This window comes from Monodon monoceros, unplaced genomic scaffold (genome assembly GCF_005190385.1).
Source record: "Monodon monoceros isolate NGI ecotype Baffin Bay Population unplaced genomic scaffold, NGI_Narwhal_1 Super_Scaffold_1, whole genome shotgun sequence".
Classification (NCBI taxonomy): domain Eukaryota; kingdom Metazoa; phylum Chordata; class Mammalia; order Artiodactyla; family Monodontidae; genus Monodon; species Monodon monoceros.
The window spans coordinates 68,513,775-68,538,304 of NW_021703765.1; the positions used below are offsets into that span (position 1 = coordinate 68,513,775).

At 41.3% G+C, this 24,530-nt stretch overlaps 1 protein-coding gene across 1 annotated transcript; it reads left to right on the forward strand.

The window, feature by feature from the left end:
• Positions 1-619: 619 nt before the first annotated feature.
• Positions 620-20,584, forward strand: PIWIL3 (piwi like RNA-mediated gene silencing 3). Its single transcript, XM_029218381.1, is given in 16 exon segments — positions 620-705; positions 707-770; positions 3,009-3,117; positions 4,587-4,715; positions 5,267-5,486; positions 6,117-6,449; positions 8,437-8,548; positions 14,492-14,606; positions 14,609-14,676; positions 14,802-14,905; positions 17,100-17,170; positions 17,556-17,600; positions 17,603-17,712; positions 18,385-18,521; positions 19,629-19,782; positions 20,468-20,584. Coding segments are annotated over 16 exon segments (1,974 nt in total).
• Positions 20,585-24,530: the final 3,946 nt, after the last annotated feature.

The window sequence follows — 24,530 nt, forward strand, 5'->3', positions numbered from 1 at the left end:
TGGAGGAGAGGGACCCGAGGGCACAAAACTGTGGGTGCATCATGCACAGATCTTCCTAATTGCAGAAGAGGAACGAGGGTAGGTGAGCTGTGTGGGCTGAGGACCAAGACTGGAGATAGGTGGGTGGAGTAGCAATTCAGAGGTGTGTGTGTCTGTGTGTGTGTGTTAGAGAAAGTCTAGGGGACACCGTGTGTGTGTGTGTGTGTGTGTGTGTGTGTGCATTAGAGAAAGTCTAGGGGACACCCAGGCTCCTCACTGTGCTATGGGGATGCCTAGTAGGTAAGAAGAACCCAGTACACACCTGACTTGTACTAGCAAGCACTTTGACCATAGTGTCTCGTGAATCTGTGTGTGGAAAAGAATCATAATCAACAATTTTCTTAAATTCCCATGAGTATCTGCCCAGGTCCCCTGTCTTTTACTACAGGACACTTCTCTGACAAGTTAGGGGCAGTCCCTCTTGTTGGTGTGACTGGAAAACGTGTGTAGCTAGAAACCTGATGCTTTATTTGAAGTCGTAGTTTAAAAAAAAGTTCCCAGGCAACTACACAGAGATGTTTAACAAAACCATGTTTTTTAAGGGCCTCCCCCCTTCAGGGTCATCACCTTCGGGACAGCAATGACCGGCAGGGCCGGGGTTCGAGCCCGAGGTAGAGCGTGCAATCCAGCATCCGTGGAGCCTGCTAAGCCTGAGGTGGCTAGGGGGTCCTGAAGTACCCAGAACTGACCTACAACGGAGCTTCGCTGACATAGTGAGACGTGGCACAGCAGTGAGCTTCCTAATGTTCCTAAAGATGCCTTGCTGAGTCAGTACAGTTCAGGTTTAGAGTTCTCTCCTGCTGAGAGGGAACTAATGCATCTTGTAAGAAAATTCAGATTCCATGGCTGTCGGTGTGGGTAGGCTTTATCTACCTGGATATCCTCTCTACCCGGATATCCTCTCTACCCCTTCCCTTTCATGTGCATCTTCATAGATGCAAACAGACCTTCTTCCAAACCCCAGTGGATGGAAAGTCATCTATATCTCTTGGTCTCAGCCAGTGACTCCTCTTTGGGGAGTGATTTCAAAATGGGCAATTTCAGGCAAGTGTTTGAACAGACTGAGTTGGATAGAATTTTTTAGTCTTGTTTAAAACTTGCTATCCCTGCTGTCTCTATGCACTTCTGTCCTCTCTTATCCCGCATCCACTTTGCATGTTTTAGGGGGTCTTGCTTTGACCTCTGATGGGTCCCAGTGCTGGCCAGCAGTCATATGACCCCATCAGGTCCTGTTTCTTCGCCTCCCCCACCTGCTCAAGCCTCAACCCTTCCTGCTGCTCCTCCCCCGTCTTAATTTTCAGCCTTTAACATCAACTCCTATGTCACTGAGACAAATAAAGCATCAAAGCAGAACTTCAATGCTGTCTTCACCGAATCTCCACATCCTGGCCTTGGCCCCTCACCCGAGACCCTAGGGCACTGGCTCTGCTCCTACCTAAAGGAAAAATCTCCTGGGCCCCTTAGCCAATTCTCTATCCCCTGGCATCTCTCCTGCAATTCTCCTATCTCCCAAGTCCTAGATCATCCCCATCTGCCTACAACCAGCTGAGTTGACTGCCATCCAATGAGAATCCTCTCCTGGATCTGCTTTCCTCACAATTACTTCCTTTCTCTTTGCTTCCCATCAACGAAGTCTTGTCTCGTTTCTGAACTCCAATCCTTATCTCCCTCTTGACCCTTCACTCCAATCAGGTGCTCTCCCCATTGCTCCACTGAAATGGCTCTTGTCAGGCTTCCTCAGTATCCTCCACTTTGTCAAATCCCCAGGTCCGTCCTAGGTCCTCCTTGGTCTTGCCTATCACTTGTACTTGGAATAGTTGAGCCCTCCTTTCTCCTTGATTAACTCCTTCCATGTGCTGGTCAGGTCACCGCACACCCTTGGTTTTCCACCAACCTCACTGGCCACTGCTGTAGCTTCCCTTGGCTGGGTTCTCCTCCTGTCCTGTCCATATGCCCAGGACCTAGTCCTTGGGCCTCTTCTCCTTGGTACATGCACTCACACCCTTGGTCATCTTATCAGTATCATGGCTTTAGGTGCGATCTGGTATGTGGACAAGTTCCCTCTCCTGCACTAAACGAACATCCCCATGCATGTCTCACGCCCCTGATTTGCCCCCCCAGACAATTCCTAACTACTTCATCTGATGAAATCCCTTTCTTCCAGTTGTTTAGGCCGAAGTCTTTGGATTCATCCTCTCTTGACCTCAAACCCTTCACATAAACAACCAGGAAATACTGTTGTCCCTGATGTTCAAAAAATATCCAGTCTCTGATCATTTCTCATCCCCTCTATTACCACCCTCTGGGCCAAACCACCAGCATCCCTGGCTGGACCCCACAAATGGCCTCGTAACTGGCCTTCTTGCTTCTGCCCTGGTCTCATCCTCAGTCTGTCCCCAGCACAGAGCCGGTAAATTGGATTCACGTCCAACCCACAGCCTGTAAGAGTTCCCATTTTCTCAGAGTCACAGGAGATTTCCTTAACATGGCCTCCCTCCCACTACCTCCCCGGGTCCCCCTGCTTCCCCCTCCCTTGCTCATCTTGCTCTCCCTTGAACAATTCTTCCTTAGGAGCTTGCTCTTTCCTCCACCTGAGGCTTGTGTAACCTTGTTAACTCACTGCCTCTGAGTCTTTGTTTCAGCGTCAACTTCGCACTGAGGCTCTGCTTTGTCCCCCATGAATTAATGCAACCAGCCCCTTTCATACCCCACCTTCCCAATAACTCCCAATTTTCCATACTTGGCTTTGTTCTACTTTTTTCATTTCCCTAGCAATTATCATATTCATGCCATATAAGTTAGTCATCAATTTATTTTCTGTCACTGGAATATGAGGTTTTCAAGCAAGTTCCTTTGCTTTATGCTCTGATACATGCATCGTGGCACATGGCAGGCATATGATAATTTTTGGGTGACGGTCGAACATATGGATAACATTACTCTTTATTTTTATCTCCAAAAACTTGCAGGCTCAGCAACCTCGTCAAATCCAGGCTAGACTCAAGCAGCTGTGGGGTGTTAGCCACGTGGCTGGGGCTGGACCACCAACAGAAGCAGAAGGAACACCGCAGCCTTCAGGTAAAAAGAGGGAAGAAGAAAGATATGGTGAGGGGTAGAGGATACTTAATACGTGACGGTACATGACAGTGATAAAATTCTAGACAGACAGCCTCGGTGTTCCCGTGATGTTTGGCAGGATGGGAAGAAGGTACAGCTCTCAACTATCTCCTGCAGTGAATTATCTGGCTATCAATGCTTTATTCCCCTTATATTTTAAGACTTATGGAAAAAGAAATAGAGGTCATTATTCATTAGCTAATTCAATGTAATTGCTTTTCAAATTTAGAAAATGCATTGGTATGACAACTATAAGTTAACTAGTTCAGGGAACAAGATTTTTCTTGGGTTCGTGAATCGCTATACTGAAAGGTTGAGCAGTTCCTCAAATGTTTACCTACATTGTATTATCCTCACAGGTGAACAGTTATCATTATACAGGTAAGCCCACAGGCTCAGATGTTGTCGTTTGCCAAGGATTTGGGTAATGCAGTGAAACCTTAGATCTGATTCTCCAACCACCTTTTTAAAACATTTTTAAAATTTTTATTGTGGTAAGAACAATAGAGTTCTACCCTCTTATTGTATTTTTAAATGTACAGCACAGTATTAACTATAGGCACAATGTTGTACCACAGATCTCAAGAACTAACTTATCTTGCATAACTCTAATTTTACACCTGTTGATTAGTGAATCCCTAGTTCCCTTCTCCCACTCCCTGAAAACCACCATTCTACTCTCCGCTTCTGAGTGTGACTATTTTCAATGTATAAGTGGAATTATGCAGTATTTGTCCTTTTGTGACTGTCTTCAAGGTTCATTCATGTTGTTACATATTGCAAGATTTTTCTAAAATTTATTTTTATTTATTTATTTTTGGCTTCATTGGGTCTTCGTTGCTATGCCTGGGCTTTCTCTAGTTGTGGCGAGCGGGGGCTACTCTTTGTTGCGGTGCATGGGCTTCTCATTGTGGTGGCTTCTCTTGCGGAGCATGGGCTCTAGGCATGCGGGCTTCAGTAGTTGTGACACGTGGACTCAGTAGTTGTGGTGCACGGGCTTAGTTGCTCCGCGGCATGTGGGATCTTCCCGGACCAGGGCTTGAACCTGTGTCCCCTGCACTGGCAGGCAGATTCTTAACCACTTCGCCACCAGGGAAGCCCATAGAATTCATTGTTTAATGTTGAACAATATTCCAGTTGAAGAATCTTGTATTCTGAACCAAAACCAGATGAAACAAGACAAATATTAGAGCAGGGAGGAATGAGGTGCTAAGGCAAACACCGATGTGGACTGGGGACTTGTTGGGAAAAGCTTCTGAGTAAGACTCTTCTTTTCTGATGACCCATTGCTAAAATAATGTTGGGATCCTTTGATATCTTTTCTTCCTCAAACAATCTTAACTCTTAATAGCTGGGGTGTAATATTGTCCTTTCTATTTACATTTCCCTTTTTGTGTAAATTAACAAGTTTCATGCTTGTTTACATGTAGAGGAACTTCAACCGGCATCTGGGTTGCAGGAATCCTCGCTGAGGCAGAGGAGGGATGTTGGCAGGGATTATCGAGACTTTGTGGTGAATACTCAGCAGATATTAGGCCATGTTAGAGACTCAACAAAAGGTATGTTGATCGTTAACAATACAATGTTATAGAGTTGTTTAAGTATCTATGATGCTTTATACCATCACCTTAAGTGGAGGTACCCTCTCACCTTCTCACATTTTTGTAATAACATTCACTTTTGCATAAACAAAGACTTAAGAGTCCTGGATGTACTCTTCATTTTCATCTCTTCCTTTTATAGCCACTTAAGATAGAATGACCCAGTTCTTCGGTTGTGCTGAGATTTTTAAAAAACCCAGAAAACTAAACATTATTACATACCGTGGCTCCCCTCCCCTAATCCCCTGCTTTTGGCAGAGGTTTCCGTTTGCTATTTTTATTATCGTTAAATACCTTGATCCTTGAACTTCCTAAATGTGGGCTTGCATAAGGATTCACCTAAACTGATGTTAGGGATTCTGGAGGCCAGGTGTATATAATTGCTTATGTTGTTTGTTGTCAATCTCCTGGTTGGATCTAACTTTGGTTCTTAATATTGTGGTGTCCAAATTGTTTGGGGTCTGATCAGCCACTCTGTTTCATGATTAACACGTGGCTCCATTTTTCAGGCATGCTAGGTAGCCCGGTAATGCTATTTTTGAACCATGTCCAGCTGAAGTCTTGTTCCCATGGGAATTCACACAAGTACAATGTCATCTATATGCCAGACATAGAGGATGGACGAAAACGTGAAGCTTTACTCTCTGAACTTGGAAAGTTATTGGGACATCGTCGTATACGTGATGGAAACTCTTTATTATTACTTCACTCACTAGGGGAAACGGTTAAGTAATATCCTACATTTTCCTGACATTGCTCTTTCTCTCCCATTTTTCACTCTATTAGAGCCAAACTCCCACTATTCCTGTGCAACAGTTTGTGGAGATATCCTGAACATCCCTTGCCCATAGGACTTGTAACAAACCCACATGCCATGTTTGATTATCACCGATATTCTCTAGTGTCTCATTTCACTGCTTAAACTGAATTTAGTACAAAGGTAAAAAATATATCTTTTACCACCTTTTTAATGGTACAATATGTCTCAAATGCCGATAATGAAGTTTTGAGTAATTTTTAAAATTTCTTGTTCCCTCTAAAACTTTAGCAGAAAAAAACATTGGGAGAAAGACTTACTATTTTATCCTATAAACTTCTACATTAAAGAACCAAATAATCATCTCAAACTTGGGTAATTTCTCTGAAAATATTGTCAATCATAACACTTGTGTCTATGTGTATGTATTACTCCTTGGTATACGTGTATATAATTTACACATGTATATATCATATATATCCTCACATATGAGTATATATAACAGTTTAAGCCCATAGGTGATAATAAAAATGGTTTAACAAAGATGATGTATTATAACTAGCGCATCTGGTAAAAATCTCTGTTTGAAGGTCCTTCAAAAGACCAGTGATTATTAAAAATAAGAGATTAAAACTGACTCTAAAAGTATCAATTTTAGACAGTGAGTTTAGGTTCCCTAATACCTGGCTTTACGGCCAGAGCTGGGATCTTGAAACCCACATCTAACTTATTTGCAGATTGGAAATCTGGCCTGGCTATATTACTTCCATTCTTCCATATGAAGCTGGTCTTACCCTCTGTGCTGATGTGAGCCATAAACTGCTCCGAATGGAAACTGCTTATGATTTAATATCACACAGTCGTGAAAAAGCCAGAGGAGAAGATGCAAAAGAGAAAATTCTTAAAAAGTTAGTTGGGTCATCTGTTCTTACAAAGTAAGTCTGCTTTTTGGAAACCTATCCAATCACTTTGACTTTTTTTCATTAGAGATGTTCCTAGGGTTTTTGAATGATTAAATATAGACATTCAGAAGTAGAAATAGCATGAAAATGGCAAGAATCACTGGATAATTTTTCTCATCTGGTTATACAGCATGGGAGAGGAACATGTGTCAATTGTAAACTCTGAGGTTCTTCTGAGTCCTACTGCTAACTCAGTTGTTGGCTCTGAACGCTCACTTGCACTCAAGAGAGTATGCATCTTCCAAATTTCTCTTTTCCTTTCTCTTTGTCTAGCTATTTTTAAAAATTGGTGCTTAATTATAATCTACTAGCAAATTTCCATTTGAAGGAAGTTTTTATTTTTAATCTCCCTCTACACCAGAAATCTTAATTGGTAAGAGGATGTTTTGGCTAAGTAACCTTAAATCCAATCTTTAAGAAGAGCAAAGTTGGAAGACTTGCACTTCCTAATTTCAAACCTTATTATGAAGCTACAGTAACTGAGACAGTGTGACGCTGGTATAAGTATAGACCTAAAAGCCAGTGAAACAGAATAGGGAATCCATGAATTAACGCTCACTTTTATAGTCAGTTGACTTGAACAAGGGTATGGAGATAATTCAATCAGGGAAAGAACAGTCTTTTCAACAAGTATTGCTGGGATAGCTGGATATTCACCTGCCCCTTCATCACAGGATACACAAAATTAACTCAAATTTACTAAAAAATTAACTCGAGATAGACCTAACTAAAAGAGGTAAAAATATAAAATTCTTAGAAGAAAACATAAGAGTAAATCTTGACTTTGAGTTAGGCAAAAACCTTATTAGATAAGACACCAAAAGCACAAGTAATGCCCAAAGAAACAAATAAATTGGACTTAACCAAATAAAATGTTTGTTCTTTAAGGTATACTGTCAAGAAAGTGAAAAGACAACTGGCAGAACAGGGGGAAATATTTGCAAATCACATGTAATAAATAATTTGTATCTACATACATAAGGAATATTTACAACTCAATCAAAGAAACTCAACTTTAAAAAATGGGCAAAGGATCTGAATAGACATTTCTCCAAATAAAATATACAAATGGCCAATAATCATATGAGAAGATGCTCAACATCATTAGCCATCAGGGAAATGCAAATTAAAGCCACAATGAAATGCCACTTCCTATCTACTAGGATTGCTAAAAGTTAAAAAGGAAGATATTAACAAGTGTTGGCAAGGATGTGGAAAAATTGAAACCAACCATTATACACTGCTGGTATAAGTATGGCCTCTTTGGGAAACAGTCTGGCATTTCCTCAATGTGCTAAATATAGCATTACCATACGACCCAGCAATTCCACTCCAGGTTATATACCCAAGAGAAATAAAAACATATCCACCACAATTGGTATATGAATGTCCACAACATCACTATTCATACTAGCTTGAGCATAAACAACCCAAATGTTCATCAACTGGTAAATGGATAAACACAAATGTGGTATATCTATACAATGATATATTATTTGTCAATGAAATGGAATGAAGTAGCAATACATGCTACAGCATGAATGAACCCTGAAAATATTATGCTAAGTGAAAGAAGCCAGTCAGGGAAGATCACGTATTATATGACTCAATTTATATGAAATGTGATGAGTAGGCAAGTGCATAGGGACAGTAAGTAAACTAGTGGTGGTTTAAGGACTGGGGGAATTGGGTGGAAACAAGGAGTGACCGCTCATGGTTCAGGTGTTTCTTCTTTGGGTGATGAAAATATTCTAAAATCGCGTGATGGTTGCACCACTCAGTAAGTATACTAAAAACCACTGGACTGCACACTTAAATGGCTGAATTGCATGTTATGTGAATTAATCTTAGTAAAGCTATATATCCTGCAATTACCTGTAGGATTTTAAACCACTTCTTTCTTACATGGTTCCATGCAATAACGTCAGGAATAATACCATATATTACGATTATTTCACAGGTATGACAACAGAACCTATAGGGTGGATGGTATTACTTGGGAGAAGTCTCCCAGCTCTACATTTACAAGATCAGATGGCAGTGAAACCTCCTTTGTAGACTATTACAGGGAGGTATGAAATTTTATTTCTTCAAACATACTTGTCTTAAAAATTTTCATATTATACAGTTAAGTATATTTCTCAAGTCTTATTTAGACACATATATATGTATTTGTATATATTCTCCTTTTGGGGTATTATAGCTTGGCTTATATCTATTATCCATGTATTCGAGTGTTTTGTGTATAGGGTAATGTCACATAATTAGAATGGCTCCAAGATGGCCCTCTCTGTCAGGCTTAGAAGTGGCTATGGTTGTTTTGAACATGTAGATGGATTGTTAGGTAGAAAATAAAATATGGTAAGACTTCAGAAATGAGAACTTTATGTAGGAGTTTCAGCCCTACAGAACTTGGTTCAAAAAGAAGAAAAAAACGACCAATTACAATCTGAGATGATGTCTGTTACGTGCTAAATCTCATAATTCATGGATTCCTCTATTTATTTATTTATTTGTTTTTGGCTGTGTTGGGTCTCCGTTGCTGTGCGCGGGCTTTCTCTAGTTTCGGCGAGTAGGGACTACTCTTCATTGCGGTGCGTGGGCTTCTCATTACGGTGGTTTAGTTGCTCTGCGACATGTGGGATCTTCCCGGACCACGGAACGAACCCGTGTCCCCTGCATTGTCAGGCGGATTCTTAACCACTGCGCCACCAGGGAAGCCCTCCCTCCTATATTTTTAATTTGAGTGCTCACAAATAAACTCAGGCCAGTTGGTGAGGTTGGTTTTCTAGCTTTAGCAGATGAGAGAAAGGTAATTAAAGAAATGTAAACTCAGGCCAGTTGGTGAGGTTGGTTTTCTAGCTTTAGCAGATGAGAGAAAGGTAATTAAAGGAATGTAAACTCAGGCCAGTTGGTGAGGTTGGTTTTCTAGCTTTAGCAGATGAGAGAAAGGTAATTAAAGGAACGGCAGATATTTGTGGCAAATGGAAAGAACTTATAAATGGATGTTTTTTAAAAAGCTTGTATTATATTGGGACTCAAAACATAGCTACTTGGAACAATTGCAGGTACATAGCCCTCTGACATCCTTTCAAGGGAGGGTTATCATGACATTATCCTCATTTGTGTTTCACACTTATTACTTGTTCATTCAATCCCAAGAGCATTTAGTGCCTATTGTATATCTTGGGTATACATTAGTAAGACAATTTAGTTCTCAGCTCTTAAGGCACTTGCCTTCTCATGGCAGAGAGATGACAAACAAGAAGAAAACTATTCTAATAGTTATAAGGGATATGGAGATAATTAAAATTGGGTGGTATTATGGAGAATATCTGGTGGCTATTAGTCTGCAAGGTCATGGAAAGCTTCTCTGTGAAGCTGATATATAAATGGAAGCAAGGAGCAAGCTAGGTGCGGATGAGGGAGAAGAGGTAGTACAAAGGCACTATTTTCGGGGTGGGCATTGTGTACCCAGAGCCCAAACTAGGCTGGAGTGTTCTCTGGAGAAGTAAATTGGATTTGATTGTCAAATAATACTGTGTAGATATTTGTAAGATTTCTGTCTAATATACAGAGAATGGGCTGTATGGGGGTAAAAATGGAGGCAGGGAAACCAGTGAGGAGGTTATTAAATCAGTTGACTTAAATGATGATGGTGGCCTGGAGCAGGGTGGGAGAAGTAGGTGAAAATGGAGGGGACATAGTGAAGGCTTGGTTGTAATAAGTGAGGGGATTGTTCTGGGATGAGATAGGCACAGATGGAATTGCAAACTGAAATATCAATAAGTTAATTTTAAAAGGTTTATTTCTGGCTTGAATAAAGTCTAATGAGAGTCACGGAGACTCAGTGATCTCATCTGTTACCATTTTGTGGCTCTACCATCTCAACAAGAGGACTCCAAGGTTGTCATGTTAGAAGAAAAGAGGTAGAAGCAGCATCCTGGCTCTTAGGTCCCTTAGACTGAAAGTGATAGGCTGATGCACTACTTTCACTCATATTTCTTTGTTAAATTCAGTCCTATAGCCTGAACCTACCTAAGTGGACACTCTTTTCTTTCGTGTACAGATGTGGTGAGTTCAGTATCATCTCTCTGCCAAAGGGTGTAAATAAAGTATGCTCTTTGGGCATGCGGATGAGTCTGGAGTCCCACGGTGTAAAGCCTGGAGTTTTCATTTTGGGAATTATTAGCTCTTACCTAGTCCTTGGATTTTGATATGCAGTCACCTAGGCAGAATATATAGATGACCAAGAGAATGAAATATTTCAGGAAAGAAGGATATGCGTCTCTGTAGAATGTTAAGATGAGGTTAAATGAGAGTGTATACATATGCCCCAATTCACCAAACTGTACACATTATGGGCAGATTTTTGTATACCAATTATACCTCAATAGAGCTGGGGGAAAAACACACAGTGAAGAGTATATTGAGTTTGATAGCATGGAGTTCACTGCCAAGAGCAAATTGTGTAATGGTGGCAATTGAAGTCCAGGTGGAAGGTACTGAAGGAAAAATTTAGCAACACTTGCTGTAGAAGGGAAGAGAAATGTTACGTAGATGAAGGATTTTTTTAAGTTAGAGAATACTACAGTATGTGTTTATCCTGGTATAAATTGTCCAATAGAGAAGGAGAAATTGTTAATACAGAAGGCAAGATAAATGAGGGGTAATGATAGGAACAAAATCCCTGAAGGAAAGAAGAGGTTAGAATCCATAGCTGTAGTAGAGATTACAGACCCTTTTCTGGAGCAAGACACATCCTCCATAGTAATCGGAAGGCAAGAAGAACATACATACGTGTAGAGAGAAGGCAAACACCGGGCAGAACATAAGTGTACTCCTGTCTGAATCCTCAGACATTCACTTCTCAGCGAAGTATGAAGCAAGATCACTGGCTGAGTTAGTTGATGGGCAGCGATGAGGGAGATGTATAGGAGATTTGAGAAGAGATGAGAAAGTGTGAAATGTTGGTTTTTTGAATGGGTAGGAAGCATAACTAGGGCATCTGAACAGAACACCCCTTTTAGATTGTGGCAGACTGACTCTAGAACCACTCAGCAGGGTTAGGCTGTTGGTTGCATGGGCAGAACAGACAGCTGGATTTTACCAGGGTTTGAGACTTGCCAACGTAGCATGATGAAGGCATAGTGAAGGAATGAATGGCATTTGTGAGGATGTAATTGTGACAGGCTATGGAATGCAAGCTGGGGAAGTAAGGGAGGTGAGGCTGTGAGAGAGTTAAGGACCTCTCTCCTTCTCAATTTATGTGTGCTGATTCCTCCACCTAGGCTGATGTTTGCTTGTTCATCCTACAAATTTTATCTCAAAGATCTTTGACTAAGAAGAGCCGTTCTGGGTCCATCCATGTTGCTGCTAATGGCATTATTTCATTCTTTTTTATGGCTAAGTAATATTCAATTGTGTGTGTGTGTGTGTGTGTGTGTGTGTGTGTGTATACACCACATCTTCTTTATCCATTCATCTGTTGATGGACATATGGTATTACTTATACATGCAATCTAAAATATGACACAAATGAACATATCTATGAAACAAACAGACTCACAGATACAGAGAATAGACTTGTGGTTTCCAAGTGGGAGGGAGTGGGGGAGGGAAAGATTGGGAGTTTGGGATTAGCAGATGCAAACTATTATATATAGGATGGAACAACAACAAGGTCCTACTGCATAGCACAGGGAACTATATTCAATATCCTGTGATAAACCATAATGGAAAAGAATATGAAAAAGAATATACATATGTATAACTGAGTCACTTTGCTATATAGCACAAATTAATACAATATTGTAAATCAACTATACTTCATAAAATGTTTTGAAAAAGAGCCATTCTGGATATCCCAACAGTACCCCTCCCTCTCGTGCATACACTGACCTGCAACATCAGGCCTCTGTGAGGTCACCCTGTTCTGTTATGTACTTGTATTTCATAACACTTATCCCAGTTTGTAATTATATATTTGGGTGATTTTTATTAACCTCTCCCCTCCCCAATAGACTATGAGTTTCATAGGACTAGGAGAGCTATGATTCTGCTCTTTGCAATACATATCTCTTATACCTTACACCATGCCTGGCACATAGTAGTTCATACACATAGGTTGTAATAGATAATTCATGCATGTTAGCATCACAGAGTAGTGGGATTAGTAATAATTTGAGGGAGTGTGTCACATTAAGGCAAACTACCTTCTTGGCATGTGTTGATATATAGAGTCTTACATGTAAACATAAGAAAATGGTTCCAGCAGATTTACTTGAGTGAAATGGATGTGCTGAAATATTTGAATGACTAGGGTAGTCTCAGGATGCCCTGCTAGGAATTGAGTCTCATAAGAGATGACAACTTTGTCGTAGGGTTGTAATGAGATCTGGGAAAAACTGCTGAATTCATAGATGAGGCATTAGAAAGTAAGCGCAATCCTACCTTTCAAATAATGGAAATAGGGACAACAGAACTGATTTGTTTTTTGGACCTAAAACAATAGACTGCAGGTTTTTTCTTCAGCAAAGATGGGTTGATTTGGGATCAGTGTAGAATTGCAATTTGGGGTCTGCAACCCTGGCGAGCCACGTGCAAGTCCCACTTGATGAGGAAAGAACCCCTTCATAGAAGAGAAAAGCAAGTTGGAAGGGCTTTAGTAAACAAAGAGTCCATGGCTTTTCATTGGCCAAGGTCTTGCCAGGGAAGAAAAGAAGTCTTTCTTCTTCCTGTTGGGCTCTGCTATGGTTGCAGGGTATGAGAGCTCCCCCTCTCGTCTCCTGACTCTATTTAATTGAGGCTTGTTTATTTTTTACAAAAGCTATAAGAAATGGGAAGTGTGATTTCCAAAGTTCACAGTTGGTGGTTAAAGAAATATTAGGAGAACACCATGGGCTAGAGTGGGCCACTAAGTTTGAAATAGGTTGTTTATATTTTTCTAAAAACTGGTTAGTGTGGTGAATTATAGTGTGGTGAATATTTCTCTTAGTCCACGCAGGTAATGCATTTAATAAAATCTCATACTTTTTCATGTGAAAAAAAAACTCAATCTACAATGAGAAAAGAATTACCCTAATCTGATAAAGAACGTCTGCCAAAAACTTCTATAAGCATCATTATGTTAAAAAGAATATACTGGGCTTCCCTGGTGGCACAGTGGTTGAGAGTCTGCCTGCCGATGTAGGGGACACGGGTTCGTGCCTCGGTCTGGGAGGATCCCACATGCCGTGAAGCGGCTGGGCCCGTGAGCCATGGCCGCTGAGCCTGCGCGTCCGGAGCCTGTGCTCCGCAACGGGAGAGGCCACAGCAGCGAGAGGCCCGCGTACCACAAAAAAATAAAATAAAATAAAATTGAAAAAAAAAAATATATATATACTGATGATTTTTCCCATTAGTCAGAAACAAGCCAAGCAGTAGCCTCTCTTCCTAACTGCTCAGTGTCCTACTGGAGGTCCTGGCGAGGGTTTGGAAACTTGCTCTGCTGCTTGTAAATCAGGCAGTTTCCACAACAGCCCCCAAGCTTGTTTGCTGGTGGGGGCACATAACAGTATTTATCTCAGTTGATTGGTGAGAGAATTAACTGAATCAAGTAGAATGCTTGGGAAGCACCCCACACAGCGATCATCCCATCGACGGTGACTGTCCTGAGGACGGTATAGTTCAGTCTATGTTTTTAACCCATCCATGTTGACTTCATGATAAACTTCTGGAAATGGAATGACTCCTGGGAATGGAATGACTAGGATGAAAGTGTTTTGCAAGTTTAAAGGATCGATGCATATTTCCAAATGCCTGTCTCGCAGCCTGTCTCTTCCATACACTCACACTCACACTTGTTGAATGCAGTGTGATTCTAGACCCTTCACCCTCATGGATTCAGATATCTATTTAATAAATAGTCTCTACTTTGTCAGTGCTCCACCTATATAGCTTCCTCGACACGCATCCATTTCTCACGTCACCGTGTTCTTGCATTTTGGGGAATGTCATGTTTGCTTTCTTTCAAGGTCCTTTTCTTGCTGCCCACTGAAAATAAAGAAATTTATGATGGCATAAAAAGACACCTGTGTGTCAATTACCCGCTTCCAAGCCAGTGTGTGTTGAAACGGACCTTAGAGAGACCATCGCTACAAAGATTGCCCTGCAGATGAACTGCAAGCTAGGAGGTGCCCTCTGGAAGGTGGATATAGAAGTACGTGGGGATTTTGTTGCCTTCTCTTGCTTTCATCTGTCTTTGGTACAATTTGTTAAGGTCCTATTTAATTGGAAATTTGCTTCGTGTTCTAACTCAATCTGCTACCTTGTTTAAAATTTAAGTTGCAGAATGCAATGTTCATCGGTATCGATTGTTTCCACGGTATTGTACATCGACGGAAGTCAGTCGCAGGATTTGTGGCAAGCATCGATCCAGACTTGACGCGGTGGGTAAGCTTTGGCAGACAGTGTTTAGTGGGGAGCTATCTGGAGGCCAGATAGGAGAGGTGGACTTAACACACATTATTGGCAAGCTCCATGGACAAGTTGTTCTTAGAGATGTGCTCTCCTGATCTTCTGGCAAAGTTAGGCTCCCAGAACATTTTGTATGGAAGCCTCTGATCACTCTCTATTGCTGCCTAACAACCATGACAAAATATGGCAGCTTAAGACGACACTCACATGACCATGGACAGTCCTGTGGGTCAGATGTTGGGCACTGCGTGGCTCTCAGGGCCTTACAAGGCCGAGATTTTTTTTGTTTTTTTGGCTGCACTGCGCAGCATGCGGGATCTTAGTTCCCCGACCAGGGATCGAACCCATGGCCCCTGCGGAGGAAGTGCAGATTCTTAAACACTGGAGCACCAGGGAAGTCCCAAGGCTGAGTGAAAAGTGTCACATAAGCCACATTCTCACCTGGAGGCTTGGGATCCTCTTCCCAGCATACGTCGTTGTGGCAGAGCCAATTTTCTTGTGATTGTGGGACAGAGGACCCCACTTCCTTGCTGGCTGTCACCTACAGCTAGTCTCAGCTTCTAGAGTTTCATCCATGTTCCTTCTGATGTGCTCCCTGCCTCCCCTCCAACTTCCAACCCGCCAATTCACACTGTGCTATTGTTCTCTTTTGAATCTCTCCATCTTCCTCTTCTGTCATCAGCTAAAGAAAACTTGCTGATTTTAAAGGAGCTCAGGATGTCGGATATCATCCATCTGGAGACTCCTTATCCTAAAGTCAACTGTGCCATATAACATCACCACAGGGGCCAGATCTCAGATGTTCACAAGTTCCAAGGATGAGGACAGGTAGAATTCTGCCAACCGCAGAATTTGATCAGTAAGCCTCTGCATAGGGACACATGAGGAAGCACTTAGGATATACGTGGGTGAAGACACATATGGGAACATACTCAGTGGCCTGTAGGTATAATAAGATCTTGTCTTCATACATTTGTATATAATGTACCTGAATAAGGAGATGTGCTTCTATATCCTATGATTCTCCTTTTCTCCAGGGACCTTTTATTTTCTGTGCTTAGAGTAGAAAATAAAACCCATAGTGCAGATGGGTTTGCATATTCTTCTCTTGTGCGTTATGGTATGTGGGACAGTCACAAACCACCACTATGTTCAATGCTGTTTGTGGCCCACCAGGTATAATTCCACAGTATCCTTTAAGGATCTTTTTTTTTCCAGTCATACTCTAAATACAGTAACATGGATTTACTCTGCCTTTTTTAGTAGAAAATGTGATAATAGGTAAAAAGTTAAGCTTGCATTCATGCAATAGATATTTTTGAGCACTTGCTATGTGTAAATACTGAGAATGCAGCAGTGAAAATGTAAAGCCAAAATACCTGATCCCGTCCATTGGAGTACAGATTCAGATGAAGAGGCAAACATACATCATGCCCTATCAGGTCATCCTAATACTCTGAAGCAAACAAAAACGCAATAAGGGGATAGAAACTCGAGACAAACAGGTGATTTTACTTGATACCTTGAGCAGTGGTCACAATAGCTATTACTGTTTTGAAGCAAACTGCTCCCTCCAAAGCAGATTCATATGGATGAGCCATTGTTTAAGACATTGAACTAAAGTAGGAGTCTCCAGAGAAACACTGGGTTTGCACTTTGTGGAATTCCCCAGGAGCTGAAACAATATGAGTCATATGTATTCAAAGCATGTATAATTTGTAGTTAATGTTAACAAATGTTTCCATTCTATCTTACTCTTTCTGTACATTCAAAATGTTACAAAATGCCTAAGATATGTGAAGAGACCAATACCTGGATCTCTGCAGCGGGATGAAGAATGGATCTTTAGGGCTTCCCTGGTGGCGCAGTGGTTGAGATGCAAGGGACACGGGTTCGTGCCCCGGTCCGGGAAGATCCCACATGCCACAGAGCAGCTGGGCCCGTGAGCCATGGCCGCTGAGCCTGCGCATCCGGAGCCTGGGCTCCGCAACGGGAGAGGCCACAACAGTGAGAGGCCCGCGTACCGCCAAAAAAAAAAAAAAAGGATCTTTAATTGGATCCTCAACTACTGATAGTGAATTTTTTTTTGGTCATAGATTAATTTCATCATTTTGATTCTGAATTAATCTTGTTTTCCAAACTAATGGCTTATTTTTCTCCATACAGGTGGTTCTCTCAATGCATCATCCAGCAATCGGGGCAGGAGCTTGTCAAAGGGCTGACGACCTGCTTGCACAGTCAGTGCCTGGTGGAGGCTGGAGGGCTTGAGTCTATACTGGTGGAGATACTGCTCCCCCACCTGGGACATCTGGCAATGAGTGAAGACACTTTTGGTTGTCACAATGGGGATAGAGGTGCTATTGGCATCTAGTGGACAGAAGTTTAGGGATGCTGTTAAATGTCTTACCATGCATGGGACAGCAACACTCCCTGCCCCTGACCACCACAAAGAATTATCTGGCTCAAAATTTTCATACTCTTGTTAAGTATGGACAAGACTGAGGACTTAAGCAGTGTCCTGAAAGCTACCATGTTGACAAATGAACACAGAAGTTGTCAAAAATAGTGGCCACTTTGTTCCAAGTTATGGTTTATTTATATGTGTTTCTGACTTCCTTTCAGCTGCCTTGAAGCTCTGGTATGAACAAAATTCATCTCTGCCACATTCACCATTGTGTATCGAGATGGAGTGGGAGATGGACAGCTTCAAGCACTGACTGACCAAAAACTAAGACAGATGGAGTCCTACTTAGAAAATGCTTACAGAGGACAAAAGTGGGTATATTACTCTTGAAGTGCAGATTTTGTAAGCTTTACATTTTAGTTTCTGGGGGCAGGGGGAAATATCTACAACAATTGTGATGTGTGAATTGGAAAGCTGGATATAGAGGGATTCAGTGGATGGCGGGGGGGAGAAAAAACAGACCCTTCCCCCTTTGCGTTCCATGCCCACGTCAGAGGAGAAAGCAGAACTGAAGCCTTGCAGTAGCAGGTTGTTTCTCCATATGGAACCCCATGATTCTTTCTCTTTTTCTAATCTCCTTTCAAACCTTGATGGAGAAGGGCTTGCTAACCTCAGATATTCCTAAAAGTCCATGAACATAGCCTGTCAATGGTTTGTACTTATCCAGCTCCTTTATCCTGGAGTTCTGTACGTCCCAGGACTGGGGATTCCTCTCAGTTCCCTTCTCTGGCCTCACCTGTTTGTCAGTGAAGCCTGGTGCCCAGCATAGACAGTACAAGTAATCCTGACCTTGGGAGGAAGGGACCCTTCCCCTAGGATCTGAATGGCTATGAATAGAAACCTCCTCCTTTACTTCCTGAATCAGGCTCTTGGATCTAAGACAGTAAAATTGGGGTGTGTGGAGAGCTACCATCTGCAGACTCCTTTTAATGGCTCCTACGTGTGGGCTGTTTTCGACACTCCGAATGCTTCTGAGATAACGCAGAGCAAACAGAGTGACACTGATCTTTCATCGTGGTGAAGAAACAAATAAACATCAGATTTTTTATTGAAAAGGATGAAGGAAGACTTGACAATCCATCTCCAGGAATTGTTATTGATTTAGAGGTGACTAGGACGGAATGGTAAGCCATCTTTATTTTAAAGATTCCTTTTTATTCAAATAGTAACAGAATTTTTTAAGGTTTGCGTGATTTGGACGAGAAAGGAAGAATTGACCTAAAGAAGGTTAAAAATGATAGGTATATTAGATGATAATTTTTTCTTTCTTCAATCATTTTGTTTCTCAGAGAATTTTATTTTTTTATTATTATTATATATATTTTTTTGCGGTACGCAGGCCTCTCACTGCTGTGGCCTCTCCTGCTGCGGAGCACAGGCTCCGGACGCGCAGGCTCAGCGGCCATGGCTCACGGGCCCAGCTGCTCTGCGGCATGTGGGATCTTCCCGGACTGGGGCACGAACCCGTGTCCCCTGCATCGGCAGGCGGACTCTCAACCACTGCGCCACCAGGGAAGCCCTCTCAGAGAATTTTAAAAACAGACAAATATTTATTGATCGTTCTAAGATGATTCCGTTGTTAGGAAGAAGGCTAGAACTTCTGGTTAACTTTAGACTTGTAAAGTGAATTATGCAAATGAGAAAGTTATGCAAAACCACAGCAAGAAATAAAACAGGATATTCATACCAACAGATAGGGAGAAATGAATTAAGTTTGAAGAAAGGCAGAAACACTGATTTTTCTAGTAGAAGGCATGAAAGGATTGAAGGAAACAAAGCAAATGAAGAGTACAATTAACATAAAGTATAACATAAAATGATATAAACATTCAATATTTACAATAAATTGGTTAAGCTTACCACTTATATAATTTAGGGAGTTTGAATATATTCTGGTGATTTGCAGGGATGGATACTCCCAACTTTCCCTGAACCTCTGAATCACATTACCTATGACCATGTCTAACGTGCTAATTTGATGTTTGCTGCCTCTAGGCATCAGTGCATATGCTTTTGAGTTTAAATCCCATGAGCGTTATTAATTGTCAATGATTTCACTGTCTTTTGTAGATTTGCTTTAGCAAATCATTGCTCAACAGTTAGCCAGGCTTCTAAATATAAAGGAAACGCTGTATCATAGATTTCTGTAAATTGTTACTTCAGAGACTAGGTTTGCTACACTGTTTTTCTTCTAAAATAAGCTTGATACCAATTAGGTTCTATAATTCTAGGTATGACTTTTTTATTGTGAGTCAGTCTGTGAAAGAAGGCACTGGCACTGTCACTCCCACTCATTATAATGTCATCCATGACACGCTTTACTTGAGCCCAGATGCAGTACAGAGTCTAACTTACAAATTATGCCACATGTATTACAATTTTTCAGTAAATACTTTTTTTCTTTAATTTGGTGATGTGCATCTGTTAATCCTATACTCCTAATTTATCCCTCCCCCCTGCAGTTTCTTCTTTGGTAACCATAGGTTTGTTTTCTGTGTCTGTGAGTCTGTTTCTACTTTGTAAATAAAAATAAGTTCATTTGTATGCTATTTTTTAGGTTCTACATGTAAGTGATATCAAATAATATTTGTCTGTGATTTACTTCACTTAGTATGATAATATCTAGGTCCATCCATGTTACTGCAAATGGCATTATTTCATTCCTTATGAATGAGTACTGTTCTATTGTATACACATACCACATCTTTGTCCATTCATCTGCTGATGGACATTTAGGTTGCTTTTGTGTCTTGGCTATTGTAAATAGTGCTGCTACGAACATTGGGGTACATGCATATTTTTGAATTAGAGCTTTCATCTTTTCTGGATATACACCCAGGAGTGGGATTGCTGGGTCATATGGTAGCTCTGTTTTTAGTTTTAAGGAGCCTCCATACTGTTCTCCATAGTGGCTATGGTAAGTGTTTTTTGATACTGATTTTCCTTCAGATCTGTGAAACTGTTCAAAATTGAATCTGCTTTTTGAACCTTGGATATCTATAAAAATTTAAACTTAGGGAAAGTAGACATAAAGGTAAGAAAATTGTTTTGGTTAATCTTTCTCCTAAAGGGTATCATCTGAGTCCCTGCTCCTTGCCATTATACCCATAAGCTGGCTTACCTGGTGGGCCAGAGTCTTCACCAAGAACCACATGGATCTCTGTCAAAACATCTCTTTTACCTTTAACCTAGAGAAGAAAGCATGATAGGATGTTGAAAACCACAATTTGTAAATTTATTTTCTCATTCTGCATCTGTACATCTGAAATTTTTTCCTAGATGCACGATCAGAGCTTAAAACCATTCTTGACTGGACACGGACGAGACTCCAAGTGTGTTATGCTATTTTCAATACCACCACTAACTTAACATGAGGCTTCTCTTCTCCAGGCTGGAGAACTGACAGTGACAGTTTTGTTTTAGAATTTACCTCTCAAATGTGTTACAAGGACTTTATGATTAAACATGCCTGAATATTCTGTACTCCAAGCAATGCTGCTCTAATTGTAAAGGTTGGGGGACTTCCCTGGTGGTGCAGTGGTTAAGAATCCGCCTGCCAATGCAGGGGACACGGGTTTGAGCCCTGGTCCAGGAAGATCCCACATGCCGTGGTGCAACAAAGCCCATGTGCCACAACTACTGAGCCTGTGCTCTAGAGCCCACGAGCCACAACTACTGAGCCCACATGCCACAACTACTGAAGCCCATGTACTCTAGGGCCCATTCCCCGCAACAAGAGAAGCCACCGCAATGAGAAGCCCGTGCACCACAATGAAGAGTAGCCCCCGCTCACCACAACTAGAGAAAAGCCTGCACACACCAATGAAGACCCAACGCAGCCAAAAATAAATTAATTAATTAATTTTTAAAAAAGGTTGGGCATTAGTCACATGGAGAATATATATATCTATGAACAAGTAAATTCTACTTGGAAAATCATACCTACTTTATTTTTGTAACAACCTTTTTCTCAGGACAGTGAAGACATAAAAGTGGCAAAATTAAATGGGAATTTATTTGTGTTTAATATTTTGTATGAAAGAAACAACCTATATATGAAATAGTTTGTTCTTTGTACCTGCATGGCAATCTGAATTTTTTCTGGTGGAGCTGTAGTAAGGAGAGCTTTGCGATTTAAAAGTTGGTGGCTCAGGAATGTAACATTTTGTCACTTTTTCCACAAAGAAGGTAAATTAAAGGCTTTGTTAGCATTTCTGTTTAATTCATTCTCTTGTGCATGTTCTAAGTGTGACATTATTGTGTTAGCTGTACCATCATCAGAAGAAAGTCTTGAATAAGTTGTTTAAATGAAGCTATCATGTTTTTCCTGAAAGCAGGCACATTTTTTTTTTCTCTTTCCACTTAAAACTATCTGTAAATAGACTTAAGAAACAATATGTGGGACTTCCCTGTGGCTCAGTGGTTAAGAATCCGCCTGCCAATGCAGGGGACACGGGTTCAAGCCCTGGTCTGGGAAGACCCCACATGCTGCAGAGCAGCTAAGCCCGGGCGTGACAACTACTGAGCCTGCGCTCTGGAGCCCGCGAGCCGCAACTACTGAGCCCACGCACCGCAACTACTGAAGCCCACACGCCTAGAGCCTGTGCTCCACAACGAGAAGCCACTGCAATGAGAAGCCCACGCACCACGACAAAGAGTAACCCCCGCTCACCGCAACTAGAGAAAGCCCGCACACAGCAACAAAGACCCAACGTAGCCAAAAATAAATAAATAAATAACTTAATTAACTAAAAAAACAATATGTGAAACTTTCATTCTCTTATACTCCTAGAGTGGTATTTTTTCTTTTTGAGGTGGGGTAGTTAGGGGGCTTCAAATACATCAGAAAGGATATGTTTAAAAACAATATAATTGCTTTGATTATAGGTTAATCAATTTAGGTTTGCAATTTGAACCCATCTTATAAGAAATAAAATTAAAACAAGTCTTTTAAATATACTGTAATCCAGGTAACGTCCTACCTAGCTGTATTGCTAATAATGATAAATATAGGATATGGTCTCCATGATTAAAGATAACACATTCTTTTCTAAAGCTAGAATTTGATTTATGATAATACATTTATGGTAGTACATTTCTAGAGAGCTACAAAAATCACTTGGAACAAATTCAAAGTAATGAGCACTTTCTGAACATTTCCTATAAATGCAATACAAATATTATTCATAAAACTATAATGTCTAGAATTATAAATTTAAAATGTGATTCACTAAACGTATTCATGTTAAAATCACTGAATTCAGTCTTGTTCTTAAAAATATGGTCTTAGGCTTCTTAATCTACTGATTAGAAAAAATTGTTGCTTTTGTAAGATGAACAGAAGTATTGTGACCAGGACACCATCTGACTTTATTAGCCTACTAGTCCTTTATAAATTAGATGAAGGAAACTGGGTATCAAATATTTCTAGGAGAAAGCTTTATTGTTCCAAAGGCTTACAGATAAACTTTCTCCAGTGTATCATAGTGCCTAAGTTTCACGTTACTGAGTAGGTTAGGAATGAATTTGGCCTAAGCAGCAATACAATATATAATCTAAGAATAATGAATTTCCTGACTCTGAGTTAGAGGTCTGATGTGGGCATTACCGGGCTAAAATAAATGCCAGCAGGGCTGCATTCCTTTCTGGAGGCTCTAGGAGTCTGTTTCCTTCGTTCTAGCTTCCAGAAGTTGTCTGCATTCCTTGCCTCCTGGCCCCGCTTCCATCTTCAAAGCCTGCAATGGCCAATGAAGTCATTCTCATATCCCACTGACACTGATTCTTCTGCCTCCCACTTCCACTTTTAATGGCCCTTGTGATGATGTTGGGACCGCTTGGATAATCCAAGATATTCTCCCTATTTTAATGTTAGCTGATAGGCAGCCTAGCTCCATCTGCAACATTAATTCCCTTTCCCTATATAAGGCAACATTTGGGTAGAATCCAATGATTAGAATATAAACATCTTTGGAGGGGCCATTAACCTGCCACAGAGACATTGCCCAGGGCTGAGTGTGTCGGGGAACAGGGACACATGTGAATGTAGGAACTCCTCCCTCCCATGGGTGCCTCAGAATAAGAGACTTAGGGGAGCACCCACTGGAGACTCAGGCAGCACAGCTCTTGAGCACCTGCCCCATGACCTGCACCCCTCTCCTCACCATTCTCCTCCCTCTCTGCAGCAGGTGAGGGCTGACCTGTTCTGGGTGGAATATTTGTGGGGGACCCCTCAGTTCTGCCCTGTACCCTCATTCACTTGGCTCACTGTTCCCTCTCTCCCTCTAGGGTCTACGGCCCAGGCAGGGCTGACTTAGCCACCCTCAGCATCCAAGGGCCCAGGACAGATGACCACCATCACCTGTACTGGAAATAGCAACAATATGGGCAACCAGGGAGCAGCTTGGCTGCAGCAACACTCAGGCTGTGTCCTCAAACCCCTGACCCACAAGTATGTTAACCGACTCTCAGGAATCACAGAGATTCGTGGGCTCTGGGTCAAGGCAGACTGGCCTCTCTCTCTCTGGTCTCCAGCCTGGAGATGAGGCTAATCATTACTGCTCAGCATGGGACAGCAGCTGAGTGCTTGCATTGTGCTCAAGGTCCACAGGGAAGTGAGAGAAAGACCTTTGGGCTTCAGGCTACCTACTCGCTGCCCAGAGCATCGGGGTGCAATGGATCCCTGAGGAGATATGGAGTAGACAATATTGGGTACTTGAAGGGGCTTTTTTAAGTTGGGACTGCCAACAAAACTCAATAAATCCAGTTAAGGATGTTTAGAATTACTCATTCAAAAATATTTATATGCAGCACAGTTCTAAACCTACTGAGATCTACTTGATGATGTGTATTACATGTATTTATTAATGAAGAGGAGCTAGGTTAAATATGTTTATTTAACCTCTGATTTTTTCCATAAAGGAACTGTAAACAATGCCAAGAATAGCTAAAGGGACATTTACTTACCCAACTTCTTCCTAACAATCTTTCAATTCCATGCAATCATCTAATTTTTCAGTCCTGTGGATTATCCACCATTACAGCATATATTGGCCACTTCCTGGGGTCCCTAACACTAGAACAGTAATGCTCTCACACAGTTTATGTTTTTGGATGTCAGTCTCCTCAATTGTGCC